General features: G+C 45.1%; 1 protein-coding gene across 1 annotated transcript; it reads left to right on the top strand.

Annotated features, from left to right (window-relative positions):
• Positions 1 to 3,314: 3,314 nt before the first annotated feature.
• ZNF251 (zinc finger protein 251) lies at positions 3,315 to 19,315 on the top strand. Its single transcript, XM_014858117.3, is given in 5 exon segments — positions 3,315 to 4,260; positions 4,486 to 4,618; positions 5,078 to 5,191; positions 15,905 to 17,515; positions 17,518 to 19,315. Coding segments are annotated over 5 exon segments (2,019 nt in total). The 5' UTR covers positions 3,315 to 4,227; the 3' UTR covers positions 17,646 to 19,315.

The raw sequence follows: 19,315 nt of genomic DNA, 5'->3' as shown, positions 1-19,315 counted from the left end.
CATGAGTTCAGTGAAGTTCTGTTCTCTTTGTAACAAGACATAATGGGAAATATTGGCTAATAATACTAAGGCTACTACTAGAATGTTATATTCAAGAAAAATGTACACAGACTCAGAAATGACCAGACAACTTTAAAGAACTGCTAAAAAACCAGCCTAATACCCTGCTTACAAGCTTTCAGCAAAGCAACCTTAAAAAAGAGCTTGTATGGTCATCACTATTCTTGCTGCATTTATATAATCAGGCCAAGTTTAATACAAACAAACTATCTTTACTATGATTATCTTTATTTTTAAAATGAGGGTCAGTATGAAGAGAGAAATTATGTTTGAACCTTTGTAGATATTAAATTCTAGTCCTATCAGTTGTCCTTAAGGTTTTGTTACACCTATAAGTGGACTGGATCCTAAATTCTTCTAGTTTCCTTAAATGTCTGGATACAATACTCCAAATTGACATTTCTAACTTTATTGCCCTTGAAATCACCTTGGAAGGGACTATACTAGCCCCTCTTCATTACCCATATGGCAGCCAAACTTCAGGGACTTGAGCCTTGGATGCACATGTCACAGCTAAAGAAGGCTCCACCTAACATCTGGTCTTTAACAAATGCTAGAGACCTCCAAGTCAAACTGATCAGGAAGAGAAGCAGCTGACATCTGAGGCAGAGAGCTTTCCCAAGACGACTGGGCCAGGCCTGTATACCCTCTTCCCACTGTTGTTCCTTACTTTATTTTTCCCCTCTCTTTCTGGGAAGGACAATGCCCTTGTCCACATTTCCCAATCCCTTGTGAAAAGAAGAAACCTCTATCACTGCTGGATTTGCCATCACAAACTTCTGTCCAAAATAGTAATGACCCTACAAGTAATTTCCCTGGGGTTCCAGATGCTGTTGTTTGTGTAAATTGATCTGTTGGCCCATTTTACTGACTTAGGGTGCTAAGCCTGCCTAAACTTAACCCTTCGCTTTAATTTCACCCAACTTTGGATGGAAAACAAGATCTTTTGAATATTTATGTGAAAAATTCTGTGGGGCTGCTAATGCAACCCAGACTATCTGTAAATTTCTAGATACCCATGTATTTATGCAACCTGTCAGTGTGTAACAACACAGTATCTGAGCCTAGGTTATGTAATGCTAATGCTTCTGTGTAGATGATTGAGTCCATAGATGCTATCACTTACGTGAAGGCCCTTATGCACCACCCCTGGTTATGTCTTCTTCCGTGGAGGTTTCAGTAATGGCCTTTATGCTTGGACAACTCAGTGCCTTGACAGCTGGAGAATACAAGGACAGCGTGCCCTTGCCATAGTCACTGTCCTGTTCTCTCTGCATAACCAGAGACCTCTCATTGGTCTCTCCCATTGAATCTCCATAGTCGCCCTAAATGAGAACTTCCAGGAGGCGTACATGACTCTGGGTTTTCCTCCATGGGAAGAACTTTCTTCCCGTGGATCAGAGTGAGTGCCAACAAACAAATGATCAGGAGTCTCCCTGACTCTAGAAGAGTTGGCTAACTCCACAGCCAAAGTAGTTTCAGCTCAGCAACCATCACTGAACTCATTGGCCAAGGTAGTCTTGGATAATTGTGTAGCCCTTGATTATCTATTTGCTGAGCAATGACATTCTGTGCACTGGGGAACGCCTCCTGGTGCACATGGATAAACACCTCTGGAGAAGTAGAAACCCAGTTACATAAGACTAGAGAGCAGGCACAGTGGCTACAACCATTTTCACCTAACAATCCACTGTCTTTTGATTTGTCCAGCTGGTACCTTCAGGTCTGGGCTCCTGGTTTAGAACCAACTGCAAACTGGGCTTGTTGTGTTGTTCTTAATCTTACTCTGCCTACTTGTTGTGAACTTCTGTGCCTATTGCCTGTTGAACTTCTGTAAAAATGAGGTGTCCAATAAGGTGCTGCTGGCTAGGCACTTTGAGATGATCTCTAAGCCCTATGACCTTGGAGAACCATAGACTGTAGATGGGAAATGCCTGAGAGTTCTCCCTCCTAACCTTCCTTGTTACTCAAATGTGGCCTAAATGGTTTCCAACCACTATGTACCTTCCCTCCAACGTGGTACACGGCAACCAGAAAAGGTCCTTCTTGACCCTGACTGTTGATCAGAGATGCTTTCAGAGAAAGATCTTGATCATAAGGATAAATGTGGAAATTAGTAAAAGAAACCTTAACTAAATTGGAGTTAGGAAGGGCTATAGGGGGATTTCTCACCCCCATTACACATCATCAATTACACAATTACAATCAACAGGAAGTAAAAGTGCTTTACTATGAAGGAAGATTTCTCTCCCCACCTAGCAACAGCCCAGCCAATGAGAAACATAGCAGGTCAGCCAATGAGAAACACCACAGAGCTCAGCCAATGAGAAGCCTCCACACTCAGCCAATAAGAAACACCACAGCTCAGCCAATGAGAAACACCACAGCTCAGCCAATGAGAAACACCACAGCTCAGCCAATGAGAAACACCACAGCTCAGCCAATGAGAAACACCGCATCTCAGCCAATGAGAAATGCCACAGCTCAGCCAATGAGAGATGCTGCAGCTCAGCCAATGAGAAGCCATTCCCACCCTGAACTCTTACTCTCCCCCAATGGACTTTCCTTTAGAACAGCCCCTCCCTCTCCCCCTTTTTCCCTATAAAAGCAGCTCCCCTGCTTTCTTCTTTGGATTTGCCTGTGGTTTGTCATAGTCTGCGAGTCCTGAATTGCAATTCTTTTGGCTATTCCCAAATAAAGTCAATTTCAGCTAAAATAGGTGAATTTGCTTTTTCAGTTGACAGTCCCTCCCCCTCGTCTGCTTCGCTGCCACCTCGGTTTTATCGCGCTACTTTTTAAACCATGTTTTATTCGAAAATTCTTATTTGCGAGTTCGCCTGTATGAAGAGGAACACAGAAGGGCAAGAAGGGGGTGCTGACTGGAGCGATGAGGCCAGAGGGACCGCGAGGTGCCGGGGCGGGTCCCGCTGCGCTCAAACACCCACTCCCGGGACCGAGCAGAGACGTGGCAGCGACGACCAGGCTCCGACGGCCAGCCTGCCAGCCCACCAGCCCACCAGCTTCCCGCGCGCATGCCGCTCGCTCAAAGCCGCCCACACGCGTCGCGCCGGCCCACGGCGCCCCCGGAAGTGCGGGGCGGGGCCCGCGCCGCCGTTTCCGTCCTCGGCGGTCTTGGCGCAGGTCGCCAGCGCAGGCGAGGGCGCCCTCGGGGTGACCCGGAAGGGGCGGGGAGACTCTGCGCGCGCAGCTAGGCCCCGCCCCTTCCTCCGGCCCCGCCCCCTCGGGCTCCCCTATTCCCGCGCTGTGGGCGGGGCGGACGGCCGGCAAGAGCTGAGGAGCGATGGTCGCGGGCGGAGGGATCGCGGGCGTGGCGTGGGGCGGCGCAGGTCCCCTGGGAGGCGTGGGCGGACCCCGCAGGCAGAGGGGCGTCCAGGCGGGGTCTCGGGAGGTTTCGGCCCGGGTCACGGTGGCCAGGGGCGGCAGCGCGGAGGTTTAAAGGGAGAGCTGCCCGGCGGGGGGTCGGCCCCGAGCGGCCTGGGAGCGCGGGCGAAGCGGCGGCCTGTGCCTGCAGCCCTGGAGGCCAGAGCCGGCGGGCCCGGGAGCCAGCGAGGCCGCAGGGCCCTGGAGGCCGGAGGGGAGGCTGTTGGGAGAAACAGCGTGCGACCGCAGGCTGGCCTGCGGGGCGGCGAGGAGACGGGAGGCCGCCCCGGGGGGCTGGGGACGAAGGCGTGAGAAGGCCGGCAGGCTTCTGGCTGCACCTCGGTGGCTCGGGCCCCACTCGCCCCTCCCACGTCCTCTCCCCCTCGTTGGGCGGGCTGGGGGCTGCAGGGCCTGTCCCGGGTGCGCTCTTCGCACCAGCGTGACCCGGGAAGCTGGGCCCCTGGAGCTGCCCCTGTCACCCGCCGGGGCTCTGGCTCTGCCGGTTTTGGGGAGTGTGCATGTACCCCTGGGCAGTCGGGCACGCGTTGGCTCGTGCTGCAGAGTGACCTGCCTCTGACCGGTTACTTCTACGGACGATTTTACTCGTGGCCACAGGTGGCCACTCAGGAACCCATTTCTGCCGTTCTTCACCTGGCCACCCTCCACACCCTTGGGCCATGGGAGTTAATGGAGTGACATAATGACAGTGAATGGTTCTGAGTAGGGGTCCCCTTCCCCTGAGGGTGAGATAGGGGAGGCCCAGGCCTGAGATCCAGCTTCTCCAGGATGGCAGCGGCGCTTCGGCTCCCATCGCCCCAGGTGAGTTCACCTTTCTCCCAGCCCTGCCTCCTCTGGAGCGGTGAGCCCCGCGCGGGGAGAAGGTCTCCGGGCGGCAGTCCTAGCACCCAAAGAAAGGGTTCTGGGATTGCACTCACGCCCTCCCCCAGGGAGAGGGGCTCTGCTGTCCCCACGGCAAAGAGGGCAGCTGGTGCTCGGGCTGACCGCAGTACGTCTGCCCAGTGGTGCGGCCACCTGTCATTGCAGAAGGCGGAGCCGCTGACCTTCCAGGATGTGGCCGTGTACTTCTCTCGCGCGGAGGGGCGGCAGCTGGGCCCGGACCAGCGGGCGCTGTACAGGGACGTGATGCTGGAGAACTACGGGCACGTGGCCTCGCTGGGTGAGGCTGTCCCCCGGCCTCGCGGTGGGGGCCTCTAGGGAACTGGAAGGGGGGGGCTGCTTCGGCACTTTGGAGCCCAAAGAGGAGGCTCCTGTCCCTTGTCCCCAGGTACCAGTCTGGTCTCCGCGTATTCGCCATGGGAGAGCCTGCCTTGGTCCCAGTTCCAGCGACTTCGCTCTGCGCTGCCCACGCCCACAGCTGTCCCCCAAGGGGTGGGAGGACTGATGAGTGAATTCTCTCTGGGCGCTCCCTCAGCCTCTGCCTCCCCTGAGCAACCTCTTCCTCTCCCCCAACAAGCACACACTTTGTGACCCCCGCCCCCACCGCGAGAGCTCCCCTCCTACCTGCCTAGGGTGCTCCTGCGACTGGGCTTCTCTCCTGGCCTGAAGACCTGGCGGGCAGTGCCCTGCCCCAGCTCCCCAGGCCGCACCAGCTCACCCAGGGCCGTGTCCTCTACAGGACTCCCTGTCCCTAAACCAGAGCTGATCCTCCAGCTGGAGCAAGGCAAAGAGCTGTGGGTCCTGGATCTTCTGGGAGCTGAGGAGCCAGTGGCCTTGAGCAGCTGCAGGACAGGTGAGAGGTGGCAGGCCGGCCCCAGAGACGGTGCTGGTTGGGTGGTGATGCTCACTTCCGCGGGCTTCTGGGGGCAGCCTCAGACACACACAGCAGCCTGTGCTTGTGCAGACAGATACACATGCTTTAAAGGCTCTCATCTTACTGCTTTGCCTTAAAAAACACAGTTCTGATCATTAGGGAAGTTTGCCTTTAGTGTTTTCCTCTGTAGTTAAACAGTTATAAACAGCCTCATTCCCTCTGTCTCTAAATCGCTTCTTACTCTCTTTCTTTAGACAGTAGCTATTGGTTCTCCACCTGGTTCACCTGTAAAATAAACTTCTATCCTTTTTCTCCTCTGTCTCCCAATTTCAGTCAATAGTATTCCTTTTTAAAAAATGTTTACTTTTCTTGAACATGCTTCTACTGCTTGACTTGTCAGCTCTAAATGTTCTCTTTGACTTCCAGTGACCTTGTGTTACTTTGCTTTTTTCTCCTCATTTTTGGTCAGTTGTGTTGTTTCTACATTGTCAAAGCACGTAACACTTCGTCGTTTGTATCCCCTCCTTTGTTAGTGCCTTAGATCTACGGTGAAGTGCACTGTTTGTTCAGGTTCTTTTACCAAAGTTTTCTCCATCGTCTCTTGGTTGGGTGGAGTTTATCTTCTAGTAGTTTATTCAGAAAGGCTCCTGTGAATAATATACCCACAGTTTGGGCATATTCAAAGTTGGTTATATGAAGCCTTTAGTTTCTAAAAGTAGAAGCTTTGATTGATTTGAGATATTTCTTCTCATAGGTAATTAAAGTTATAAATCGTCCTCTAAGCACAGCTTTAGATGCATCCCACAAATTTTTAATATGTTGTAGTATTTTTATCATTTAGTTGAAAATATTACCTAATTTTTCTCATGTTTCTTCTTTGACCCAATGATTATTTAGACATGTGTTGTTTAATTTCCAAATCGTTGATGTTTCCTAGTTCTTATTGTTTTTAATTTGTAATTTAATTCTGTTGCAGTCAAGAACATCCTCTGTATGACTTCATTCTTTTTACATTTATTTGCTATTGTTTTATGACCCCAAGTTTGTCCTATCCTGGTACTTTGGTCTGTCATGTGTACTTATAAAGAATGGGTATCCAGCTGTTATGTGGTTTTATAAATGTCAATTAAGTGGAGGTGTTGGTGGCATTGTTCACATCCTCTATGTCTTTGGTGATTTTTCGTCTAGTTACTCTTTGAGTTGCTAAGAGAGGGGTGTTAAAATATCCAATATGATTGTGGAATTATCTGTTCCTCCCTTTAATTTTTTCCATGTTTCTTTCATGTATTTTGAAGCTGTGTTAATGGGCTCATTCACATTTATGATTATCCTTATAAAGTGTTTCTCTTTATCTCTGGTAATAAATTTGCTCTGAAATATATTTTATCTGACACTAACCTAGTGACTCCAGCCATCTTATGCCTGCTGTTAACAAGGTATATCTCTTCCATCCGTTTAATTTCAGCCTAGCTGTGTGTTCAGACTTTAAGTGAATCTCTTGTAGACAGCAGGGAGTTGGGTCTTGTTTTTGAATCCATCTTTACAATCCTTGTCTTTCAATTGGAGTGTTCAGCCCATTAATATTTAATATAATTATTGATCTGGTTCAGAAAGGCATTTGTGAATAGCATTTTTTTTTATTTTATAGCTATCTCCTCTATTTTGTGTTCCTCTATTCCTCTCTCGCCTTTATTTGGGTTATTTGAACATTTTTTAGAATTCCCTTTTAATATTCCTATCTGCTTTTTAAGTAATCTTTTTGCATTTTTTATACTGATTTTCCTAGAGATTAAATAGTCATACTTAAGTTTTTGCAGTCTAATTACAGTTCATTATGTACTACTTCACATAAAATCCAGAAATTTTGCAACCATCCCCCCACCCTTTATGTTACAGTTGTTATATGTAATATGTCAGTATATATTTTTAAACTCTACAAGAAAATGTTATGTTTAGTTTCAAACAGTTATGTAGTTTACAAAAAATTAAGAGGAAAAAGGCCAAAAAATAGTCTTTCGAATTCTCCCCAATATTTTTTGTGTCCACTGCTCTTCATTCCTCTCTGACGACCTGAGTTTCTACCAGGTGTCATTTCCCTTCAACCTGAAGACCTTCCTTTAGCATTTCTTGTGGTGCTCATCTGCTGGGTCAATTCTCTTGGTTTTCTTCTACATGAAATATGTCCGTTTTGCTTTCATTCCTCAGTGATATTTTCTTTGGATCTAGAAATCTGGATTCACAGAGGGTTTTTTTGGTTTTTTTCACTCAGCACTTTAAAGATCTTGTTTCACTGTCTCCTGGCCTCCATGGTTTTTGATGAGGAGTCAGCCATTAATTGCATCATTGTTTCTCTGTATGTAATAGGTTGTTCTTCTGCTTTCAAGATTTGCTCTTTATGTTTGATTTTCAACAGTTTGACTATGATGTGCCTCAGTATGGGCTTCTTTGTGGTTATTCTGTGTGATGTTGTTTAGCGTCTCAGTTCTGCAAATTTCTGTCTTTAATCAAATTTGGGAAATTTGTGCCATTATATCTTCAAATTTCCTTCTCCACTGTACTCTCTCTGGTCTCCTGAGATTTCAATTACACATATGTTTGACCATTTGATATCATCTTACAGGTCCCTAAGGCTCTATTTATTATTTTTAAAGTCTTTTTTGTCTATGTTCTTCAAATAATTTCTATTAATCTAGATTCAAGTTCACTTACTCTTTCCTTTGTCATGTCCATTTGGCTCTTAAGTCCATGAGTGAATTTTTAAATTTATAAAGTGTATTTTTGAGTTATAAAAGGTGCATTTGTTCTTTTTTATTGTTTATATTTCTCTGCCGAGACTCTCACTTCCATGAGATTTTCATGTTTTGTTTTACTTCATTGAGTATAATTACAATAGCTGCTTTAAAATCCTTGTCTGTTAATTCTAACATCTGGTTCATTTCAGGGGTCGACTTTGCTGATTTTCTTTTCTCATGAAAATGTGTTGTGTTTTCTTGGTTGTGTGTTGGCTAATTTTGGAGTGGAGATTCTGGATTCTATTATTTTCCCCTGATGAGTGTTGTTTTCTTTATTTCAACAGCTGATTTTCTTGGCTGGGCTTGAACTGAAAACTTTGTTTCCTATGCAGCGTCTCTGGTGTCTTCAAGTCATTTGTTCTTAGCTGGGCGGCTTTGAGTGTGTCCCGTGCATGTGTGGTTCAGGCATCAGCCAGGGATGTGGGCGTAAAGAGTTTGGGGCGCCCCTTTTTGGCTCTTTCCTTCCCAGGAATCTTCCATTATGTTTAGAGTTCGCAGTGCCTGGCCGCTCGTTTCTGGCTTCCCAGGCCAGGAACGCTGTGTGTTTTTCCAGCTGTGCCCCTGCTTCTTGGCGTGGCAAGGCTGCATTTAGCCTCAGGGTATGAGCTATGGAAGAGAACTTACTCTGTTGCCCCCTCGCCCCTCCTCTGAGTGAGTGTGCACCCCCACCAGCACACATCAGCTTCACCCCAGTACCTTCAGATGGTTGCTTTTTTGTGTTATGTCCTGGTTTTATGGCTGCTTCCTCAGTGGGTGGGGGGGAGGTGGTCCAGTAGCATCTTTGTCCGTCATACTCAGAAGCAGAAGCCATATGTGGCCTTTACACTTGAAAGACAGCCGACTGGCTGTAAAATCTTTGGCTCACATTTTCTTTCCTTAAATAACTTGGAGGTCTTGTTCCACCATCTTCTGGCATCAAATAAACTGACTCCAACCTGTCTTCTTTCTCTCATAAATGACTTGGCCTCTTCGCCTGCGTGCTCCACTAAATTCTTTCTCTCTGAAGCCCAGGGTTTTTACTAGGGCGTGGCTCAGTGCTGCTTGCTCTGGGTCAGGTTGCCCTCTCAAGGTGTAGCTTCAGGTATTTCACTTCAGAGAAGCATTCTTGAATTACAGGTTAAGTTGTCCTGGCTGTTAAGTGCTTGGCCTGTTCCATTTATTTAGTGTTCTTCGGAGACTCCAGCCATGTACACATTGGGTCTCCTTTGTCTGTCTGCTACATCCATCATTTTCTCTACGATCCTTGAAAGATTTATTTATTTCTGTGTCTTGTATAGTGTCTGTTCTCCCTGTGTTGCTTCACTAAAATTTTTTCTTTCCCTCTCGCCCTCCACCTCCAACTCTGTCAGTCCATTCTCTGCCTCTTCTCTGGCCCTCACCTCCTAGAGCCTGGCCATCTCTTCTTTGGTTCTGGTATTTCTGCTTGTGGATTCCTTCACAGCTTTAAATTTTCCTTTGTCTTTTAATTTGTGTTGGCATGTAAGGTTACAGTTTTCGTTTGCTTCATGATAATATTTTTCTGATGACTTTTCACTGGCGTGGGAAGGTTGGGTTGCTCTTTTTCATCTGTTCTCTTATTCTTTATGGCTTTGTGAAGACATGAGAAGATTCAGAACTAAACTTTGTTCCTACTGAGACCTGATATTGAGATCCAAATTTACGATTTTATATTTCCTTCTAGGTTGGTGTGGGGAGAAGGGTCTATGTCTTTCTCCACAATTACCCATTTAGATGCTTGAATTTTGTAAATGTCCCATGATGTTTCTTCTAATCTATTTTCATCTTCATGTTGTCTATTTTATTTACATGTTATCTGTCACTTAGCCAATATTTTAGTATAATGAACCTCTTTGGGATTTTTTTATTGATGTGGGCTTAAGTAACATTCTGTCAACATTCCTGTTACATGCAAGCAAATGATTATTACCAGTAGTAATGTTACTTAGTATAATTTGCTTTTGAGGTCCAGTAGGTTGTAACGTTCAGTCTGATGCATTTGGCCAACGTTTTCTTTTTGCTATGACCTGCCAATCATACATACATTCTGGATTCTTTAGGATTTATATGAAGTGCTTTCCCCTCAACATCTTCCTATAAAACTTCTCACCATACGTTACAGTTGAAAGAATTTTATAGTGAACGCTTGTATACCCGCCCCCTGGATCCTGCCTTTGACATTTGCCTGTGCTGGATGAGCACATGTCCACTGGTCTCCCTATCCACTTAGTCTCTTGTTGCTTTTCAAAGTAAATTGAGACATCAGTTCACTTTCTTTAAATACATGTGTATCATTAATTGGAGATGAGTATTTCTTCACAGTTTTTTCTTTTGAGGTAAAATTTACATAAGCAAAATGTACAAATCTTAAGTGTAAATTTGCTGTTTCAACAAATAGATGCATCTATGTAAACCAAACCTCTGTCAAGACATAAAAGGCCCTCATCACCCAGCAAGTTCCCTTGTGCTGTGCGTTTCACTGAGGGCACATGTCTTCACTGAGGGCACATGTCTTCACTGGCTAGGGGAAAATTAAGAGCTGAATAGTTTTATGTAGCCATGGTTCTAATGGCCACTGTTTTGTGGTAATTTTGACTAAAGCGTCACTTAGCTGTTCGAAACTCGTAGTGGAGTTAGGCTGTTATACATGGTTAATGCCGCACTTAGAACAAGGCGCCCAGTGTGGCGTTTAGCTCTGCAGTCCAGGTGCCACATGGGTCCTCTCAGGTGAGATCTGCCCTCAGGGTTCGTGGGAAGACTCGGAGTCCTGTCTGGGTCGGAGGAAGGAGAATGGGTGCAGCCCAGGAGACACGGTGGGTGCGATGGTGCCCCTGCCAGAGGGGCGGCGCCCGCAGAGTGGCCGGGGGTCGGCCTTCCGGTCGGATGGGAAAAGGTGATTGCTTGTGTTGGGGTTTCTCCTGCAAAAGAGCGCGCAGGTGTCCTGCTTTAAAAGTAATTACCCCACGTCCGCTGGGGGCGGGGCTGCCCAGGCTGAACCTGGTGAGCCTCGGACGCAGGAGAGGAGGCCGCTCCGCCCCGGAGGGCGTCCTCTGGGGACCGCGGGCGGCTCGGGCGGTGCCTGCGCGTGCGCTCTGCGCCCGGCTGTGCTCGATCGCGGGGACCTGGGGTCGCCCTTGGGCGGCCTGCGCCTCGTCCTGCTCCGCGCTGATTTCGTCCCTCGGGTGCTGTCCTACCCCCGGCGGCCGCGGGTAGCAGCAGAGCCCTGCGATGCCGCGCATCCCCCTGTCCCCTCTCCGGTCCGGCGGGCGTGGGCGCGGTGCTGTTGCTCTCCTCGCGGACCGGCGAGTGTCCGGGCGGGGTCGCCCTGGGGCCAGGCCGCAGCGTTGGGACCGTGGTACCTGCGCTGTTTACCTGCGAGGTCTCGGGGGAGGGAAGATGTTTGCGACGGCGCGAGAGCTGGTTTTAAACTTGCTTTTTCGTTGACTGCAGACATCAGGGAGGAACCTAGTGTCTGCCAGGAAATCTGTGTGATCGCTAAAAGGAGAGCGTGGGAACAGTGACGGGGGAGATGTGGAGATTTTTCCCAGTCTCTCTCTTGACTTTCCCAACAAGGAGCTTACGGTTTAACTCTAATGTTTAAAAATTTTTAATGTAAATATAGGCGTTTATTACGTCAGTTTTCAAGTCTTAAGATTCCTAAATAATGTTAGAATGACAGAAGAAATAACCACATCCTAGCAAAATATAATGAAAAATTAACATTAGGAATCACTAGAGAAGCATCAATTTTTTAAAAATTGTATAAATCTTTAAATTGTACTCAGAAAGATTAACTGGACAAAGTTTATTGGTCTACAGCATTTTACAATATTGTTGGAATTTCTTTGTAATAAGACTCCATTCAAAAGGGCCATTTATTTGTATTTTCATTTTAAAATTTTTATCACAGTTACCAGTAACCCATATTCATGTTGCATTTCCATACAGTAAACCCCAGTTTACATAAGGGTCACTTTGTTATTATTAAGCCCAGTTTAAGAAATATAAGCAGTTTTAGCTGTTTTGGTGTAACAGTCTAGGTCTTCATGTGAATTAAAATCACCATATCTGTATTTCATTTTTATATTGTCTGGTAACAGTGCCATTACCATGGGCATAAAAAACAAAGTCACTCTAAAGGCCTTTTAATTTTCCATAGAGATTTTCTCTATTTTAATCTGATGTTTCAGGTAATGACTTTTTCAAACTGAGAAATGTACAATTTCTCATTTTCCTCTATGTATTTTTTATTTCGTATTAAAAATTTCAAATCTTAGTTACATGAGAATTTTAAGGAAAATTATTATCACCTATTTCTGAAAGAGAAAAGTTCAGTCTACAGTGGACTAGCGTTTTCCCCAGCTGTGCCTGACTTCACAGTCTGAGCTCTTCACCATCAGGGAAGTGGTCCGTGGTGCCCATCGTGGGGAGGGGCACCCTGTTCTGTGAAGCCAGGAGAGGAGAGCACATGGATATAATTTCCTCTACCCCATTCCTTTTTCTGTCCTTGACCAATCTTAATATCCAGGAGAGCACATCTTCTGCCTCCTTGTCTGTCTGTCCACAGTGGAGTCTTACCTGTTCTTGACCCTTTGTGTTTCCATATTAATTTTAGAATCAACTTGATCAGGTTTGCGTTAAATCAGTTTGGGGAGAAGTGGGTATCTTTACAAGCTGAATACCACAACCCATGAACATGTTACATCTCTTTATTTACCTTGGTGGGGTTTTTTTGTTTTTTGTTTGGTGGAGGATTGCCGTGTGCTAACATCCGTGCCTATCTTCCTCTGTTTGGTATGTGGGAAGCCGCCACAGCATGGCTTGATGAACGATGTATAGGTCCACGCCCAGAATCCAAACCCACAAATTTCAGGCCACCAAAGTGGAGCACGCGAACTTAACCACTACACCACTGGGCCGGCCCCTACCTTGGTCTTCTTTAATTTCACTCAGTAATGATTATTTTCCTGTGAGGAGGCCTTTTATCTCTTTGATTAGATTCATGCCTAGGTGTTTGGTGTTTTTCCTATGCTCAAGTAAGTGGTATCTTTCTCTCTCTCTCTTTTTTTTCTGTAAGTTACTTTTATTTCTCCTTTATATTTTAGTCAGGGCAATATATTAATTTTTTCTTGTTTTGTTTTTATTTGGTTTGGTTTGGTTTTTTTGGTGAGGAAGATTGGCCCTGAGCTAACATCTGCTGCCAATTCTCCTCTTTTTGCTGAGGGAGACTGGCCCTGAGCTAACATCCGTGCCCATCTTCCTCTACTTTATATGTGGGATGCCTATGACAGCATGGCTGGCCAAGCGGTGCCATGTCCGCACCTGGGATCCAAACCAGCAAACCCCAGGCCACTGAAATGGACCGTGCGAACTTAACCACTGCACCACCAGGCCGGCCCCCAGCCTATATTCTTTCATATCTGGCTTCTTTCACTCAAAATTATGTTTTTAAGCCTCATCCATGCTGTTGTGTGCAGTATGGTTCGTTTGTTCTCACTGCTGTCTCATCGCTTGCATGGGTATGCTGTGATTTAGTCATCCATTCTACTGTTGGTGGGCATTTGGGTGGTTTCCTATTTGGGCTTAAATATCTTTTAATTGTAGTTTTCTAGCTATTACTTTTTTTTTTTAAAGATTGGCACCTGAGCTAACATCTGTTGCCAATCTTCTTTTTTTATTTTTCTTATTTTTCTCCTCAAAGCCCCCCAGTGCATAGTTGTATATTCTAGTTTTGGATCTTTCCGGTTGTGGCATGTGGGACACCATCTCAGCATGGCTTGATGAGTGGTGCCATGTCCGCACCCGGGATCTGAACCGGCAAAACCCTGGGCTGCTGAAGTGAAGCACTCAAATTTAGCCACTCGGCCACGGGGCTGGCCCCTCTAGCTATTTATTTCTATTTTTTGTACATAGAAATGTAGCTAATACTTTGATTTTTTATGCAGCAAACTCGATAAGCTATTATTAATTCTGATAATTTACCTGCAAATGATGATTTCATTTCTTCCTCTCTGATCTTTGACTCCTGTTACATTTCTTTTTGTCTTGTTGCTCTGGCCCAGACAATGCTGAATAGAAAGTGATGGCAGACTATCCAACCTCGAGAGGAACTTTCCACATTCACCATGAAGTGTGGTGTCTGTTGTAGGTGTTTTTGTAGATGCCAATTTGATATTAAGGAAGTTTCCTTCTGGTCATAGTTCTCTAAAAGTTTGGGGTTTTTTTTAAATCAGAAATTGATGTTGAATTTTGTCATAAATCCTTTCTGCGTCTATTGACAACCATATGATTTTTCTCCCCTTTTCTGTAAGTGTGGAGAGTTATATTGATAGATTTTTACTAAACTTGCATTCCTGAAATAAACCGAACTTGTTATCCTTGTTGTGTGTTACTGGTTTTGTCTTATTAATGTTTTAATTAGGGTTTTTGCATCTATAATTGTGAGTGAGATTGGCCTGAAATTTCCCTTTCTCATATTGCTGTTGTCAGGTTGTGGTATCAAGTTGAATTAACCTCACAAAAGGAATTGGGTCATATACTACCTCTTCCTATTTTCTGGATGTAACTGATCAAGAATAAAAGAGAAAAGGAACAAATAACCAAAGTGAAAAAGGAGCCATCAAAACACATACTACAAACAGATAAAAAGATCCTTTGAACACATTTATGTGAAAAATTTTGAACATGAAGATAAAATGTATAAATATCCTAGAAAAGTACGATTTATCAAAATTGGCAGAAGAAAAGGTTAACTACATAATCCTATAAGTATTTAAAAAAATTGGCTCAGTAATTTAAAACCCTTCCTCAGAAAACACTAAGCCCAGATGGCTTCGCCAACTGGTACTAAACATGCAAGGAAGAAACAGCTCCTATCTTAACGTGTATGTTTTCAATAAAAGTTGGTTTATGCAGTATATATAGTTTGAGAATGTGATTTTTACTTTATAATAGATCTTGGACTTTTAATTATAAATTCTTCTGTTATATAATTTTAATGGCAGAATGGTGTCCCATCATATGAATAGTCTATACCAGGTTTAACCATCCCTAGTTTTTGGACCTTTGGGTTGTTTCTTGTTTCCCTACAATTAAAAAGGGCTTTCCGTGACTGTCATAGTCACCGTGTCTTTGTGTGTATGACTGTCCACTTAGGAAAAACTCCTAGATGCGTAATTTTGACAAAGGATGTGTGATATATCAATTCTTTTGGTACATATTTCCAGAGTTCTCTTTAAAAAGTCATGTTTATTTACAGTCCCAGCCACAGTAAAAGACAGTGATTGTTTCTTCGGTTCTTATTAACACTGGGTATTATCTTTAAGTACTTGGAATAAAGTTAAAGTTCTTGAGCTTTTGTAGGACCTCATGTTCTGTTGCTGCCCATCTTGCTGCTCTCTCCTCGCTCTTCTTGTTCCAGCCATAGTGAGATTCTTTCAATTGTTGGACCTGATTGTTGTCACATAGCACATCCAGGCCCTCGTGTCTGCCACTGCTAGCTGTTAATTTCAGGTTTTAGCCTAAACCTCACTTATTCCCAGAGGTCTTCTCTGACCGTATAGACCAGCTGGGAGCCAGTCTTCTTGACTGTGATATTCCTTACCTAGTACGTGCCTGGCCTTCTAAATATTTGTTGAATTCTAAGTATTTTCTGAATGGATTAATTTGCCAATCTTATAAGTGAAAAATAATTTGTTTTAATCTCTATTTCTTGATTACTAATGAACTTAAAATATTTTATCCTGTTGATTGGCCATGTTTACTTCTTAGTTCTTCCTACCACTTATTTTCCTATTGGAGTGTCTACCTTTTGCATGACAGTTTGTAGGAGCTTTTAACATATTATGGATATTGTCCCTGATAGATGGTTTCTCTGGTAATTTTTTTATGTTTTGTGTAACAGATTCTAAGATTGGGACTGCACAGGAACTATTCATTCTAAACCAGAAATGTTCTGAAGAAGTAAAAGCCCCAGAATCGACATCAAGAAGATTCTCAAGGGATAACCCACAGGCACCCGAGTTGCAGGAAGCTTTGGGCTGTAAGAGGCAACTAGAAGGATACCTGGGAAATTCTGATGGGCAGACTTTGAAGAAACCCCAACTTCTCGAGAGAGTTTTTAGGAAAGAAACTGTTATGTGTAGGGAAAGCTGTCCAGGAGAAAAAAACCAGGAGAGTGCTGCATTTGATAGAAACTTGAATCTGGGCCAAAATGTTGTGAGACTTCAAAGAAAGAAAACAGGAGAGACAGCCTTTAAATGTGGTACATGCAGCAAAACCTTCAGATATAACTCAGACCTATCTAGGCATCAGAGAAGTCACAGTGGAGAAAAACCTTATGCATGTGGTCAGTGTGGACGAGCTTTTACTCACAGCTCAAGCCTTATTCTGCACCATCGAGTTCACACTGGAAATAAACCATTTAAATGTAATGACTGTGGGAAAACCTTTGGCCTCAATTCCCACCTCCTCCTCCATCAGAGAATTCATACTGGAGAAAAACCTTTTGGGTGCAGTGAATGTGGGAAGGCTTTCAGTCGAAGCTCCACTCTTTTTCAACATCGTATAATTCACACGGGAGAGAAGCCGTACAAATGTAATGAATGTGGAAGAGCCTTCAGCCAGAGCCCACAGTTAACACAGCATCAGAGAATTCACACTGGTGAGAGACCCCATGCATGCAGTCAGTGTGGGAAGGCCTTCAGTCGGAGTTCAAGCCTTATTCAACACCAAAGGATTCACACTGGAGAGAAGCCCCATAAATGTAATCAGTGTGGGAAGGCCTTCAGTCAGAGCTCCAGCCTGTTTCTCCATCATCGGGTTCACACTGGAGAGAAGCCCTATGTATGTAATGAATGTGGCCGAGCCTTTGGCTTTAACTCTCACCTCACTGAGCACGTCAGGATTCACACTGGAGAAAAACCCTATGTTTGCAATGAGTGCGGCAAAGCCTTTAGTCGTAGTTCAACTCTTGTTCAGCATCGGAGAGTTCACACTGGGGAGAAACCCTATCAGTGCGTTGAATGTGGGAAAGCCTTCAGTCAGAGCTCACAACTCACCCTACACCGCAGAGTTCACACTGGAGAGAAACCCTATGACTGTGGTGGCTGTGGGAAAGCCTTCAGCCGGAGGTCAGCCCTCACTCAGCATCAGAGAATTCATACTGGAGAGAACCCTCGTGAAAGCAGAAAAAGTGGCCCAGCCTTTGTTCATGGGTCCAGCCTTAGGCCACACAGACAGATTCTAACTGGAGAGAAACACTCTGTGTGTGATGGACGTGGCAGAGCCTTCAGCCATGGCACAAACCTTGTTCTGCATTGGATGATTCAAGCTGGTGAGAAATCCTTTGGGTGTAATGAATGTGGAAAACCTCCCACCTCACAGCCCATTGAACATCAGAAAATTCATGCTAGGCAGAAGCCCTATAAGTGTCATGGGTGTGGAAAAGCCTTCAGTCAGGATGCAACCCTTATTGAATGTCAGGTAACTCACACCAGTGCGAGACCTTATCATTGTCCCTCAGCCAGAGCTTACAACTCACCCCGCATTATCGAACTCATGTGGGAGAGAAACCTCCTTTAAATGATGAATCTGAAAGATACTTTATTCATATCAAAAAGGTTTTCCAAAAAAGACATTTTTAATGTGATAAATGTGGGAAACAATTTAGCAATTGTTCATTTTATGTTGGATAGGATGGCATCATGAAAGTCAAATAAGAAGGTCTAAATATTACTAGCAAAGCTAACGATTCAGATGACTATTAAGTCATTAAATTCCAAAGTAAACGTAATAGAATTCATTCTGGAAAGTGACAGTGTCTGTGCAGAGGTTACTGTTGTGCTAGAAGGTGACCTCTGTGCTCAAGTTGCCACCAGGAACTGATGGTGAATGAATGGAGGCCATGAAAATTGAGCTCGCTCAGTTCTGTGTCAACCCAACCTGATGTATTCTGCTCAGCTCTGCTTTCCTGCCTAAGCCCAGGCTTGTGGCTGAGATTGTCTAGTTTCAGTCCTACACACCTGCTTCCACGTGAGCACAGAGAACCTTGCCCCTTGGGCACATTCAAGCCGTATTTCCCACCGTCAGGATGGTCTGGCTCATCCCCCAACCACCCCACAGAGGAACTGCAGGTGGGAGTCCCTTCCTTGCATGGAACCCCAGTGTTGCATTTGTGAAACCAAGTTTGTTTATTTTTTTCATCCTAAAGAGCTCTACGGTTCAGCCAAAGAGGGTACCTCGGGGGCCAGCAAGGCAGGGGGCTGGCAAGTAGCTTTACTTTTTGAAAATTCTTATTAAGAAGTCAGGTTTTTTGAGGTATAATTTTCATACAATAAAATTCACCCTTTTTAATGTACAGTTCTATGAGTTTTAACAAAAACATACAGTCGTGTAGCCACGACCACAATCAAAATATAGAATATTTCCATCATCACCCAGAATTCCCTTGTAGTTGACCCCACCTCACCCCCGGCCCCTGGAAGCCACTGGTTTGCTTTCTGTCGCTATAGTTTCATGTTTTCAGAATCATTGTGTGTGTGGCCTTTGGGATCTGGCTTTCACTTAACATAATGTGTTGGAGATTCATCCATGATGTTACGTGTATCAGTGGCTCATTCTCTTTTACTGGCAAGTAGCTTTCTGCTGTAGCAGTTTATCCATTCACCCATGGAAGGGTATTTGGGTTGCTTCCAGTTTGGGGCAACTATGAATAAAGCGGCTGTAAACATCTAAGACAGGCTGTTTTGTGAACCTCACTTTTCAGTTCTCTTGGGCAAACAGCTAGGAGTGGGATACTGGGTCATAGGGTAAGCGTATGTTTAACTTTTATTTTTTTTAATTTTTCCTTCTCCCCAAGGCCCCCCAGTACATAGTTGTATATTTTAGTTGTGGGTCCTTCTAGATGTGGCATGTGGGACGCCCCCTCAGCATGGCTTGATGAGCGGTGCCAGGTCCACGCCCAGGATCTGAACCAGCGAAACCTTGGGCCACCGAAGTGGAGTGCACGAACTTAACCACTCAGCCACGGGGCCAGCCCCCATGTTTAACTTTTTAAGGAACTGCCAAACTGTTTTTCAAAGTGGTTGTACCATTGACATTCCCATTGGCAACATATAAGAGTTCAGTTGCAGGGCTGGCCCAGTGGTGCAGCAGTTAAGTGCGCACGTTCCGCCTCTCGGGGGCCTGGGGTTCGCCAATTCGGATCCCGGGTGCAGACATGGCACCGCTTGGCATGCTTGGCAGGCGTCCCACGTATAAAGTAGAGGAACATGGGCACAGATGTTAGCTCCGGGCCAGTCTTCCTCAGCAAAAA

This window comes from Equus asinus, chromosome 12 (assembly GCF_041296235.1).
Source record: "Equus asinus isolate D_3611 breed Donkey chromosome 12, EquAss-T2T_v2, whole genome shotgun sequence".
Classification (NCBI taxonomy): Eukaryota; Metazoa; Chordata; class Mammalia; order Perissodactyla; family Equidae; genus Equus; species Equus asinus.
Note: the sequence above shows the minus strand (reverse complement) of the source record. Positions and strands in the feature narration are given on the sequence as shown.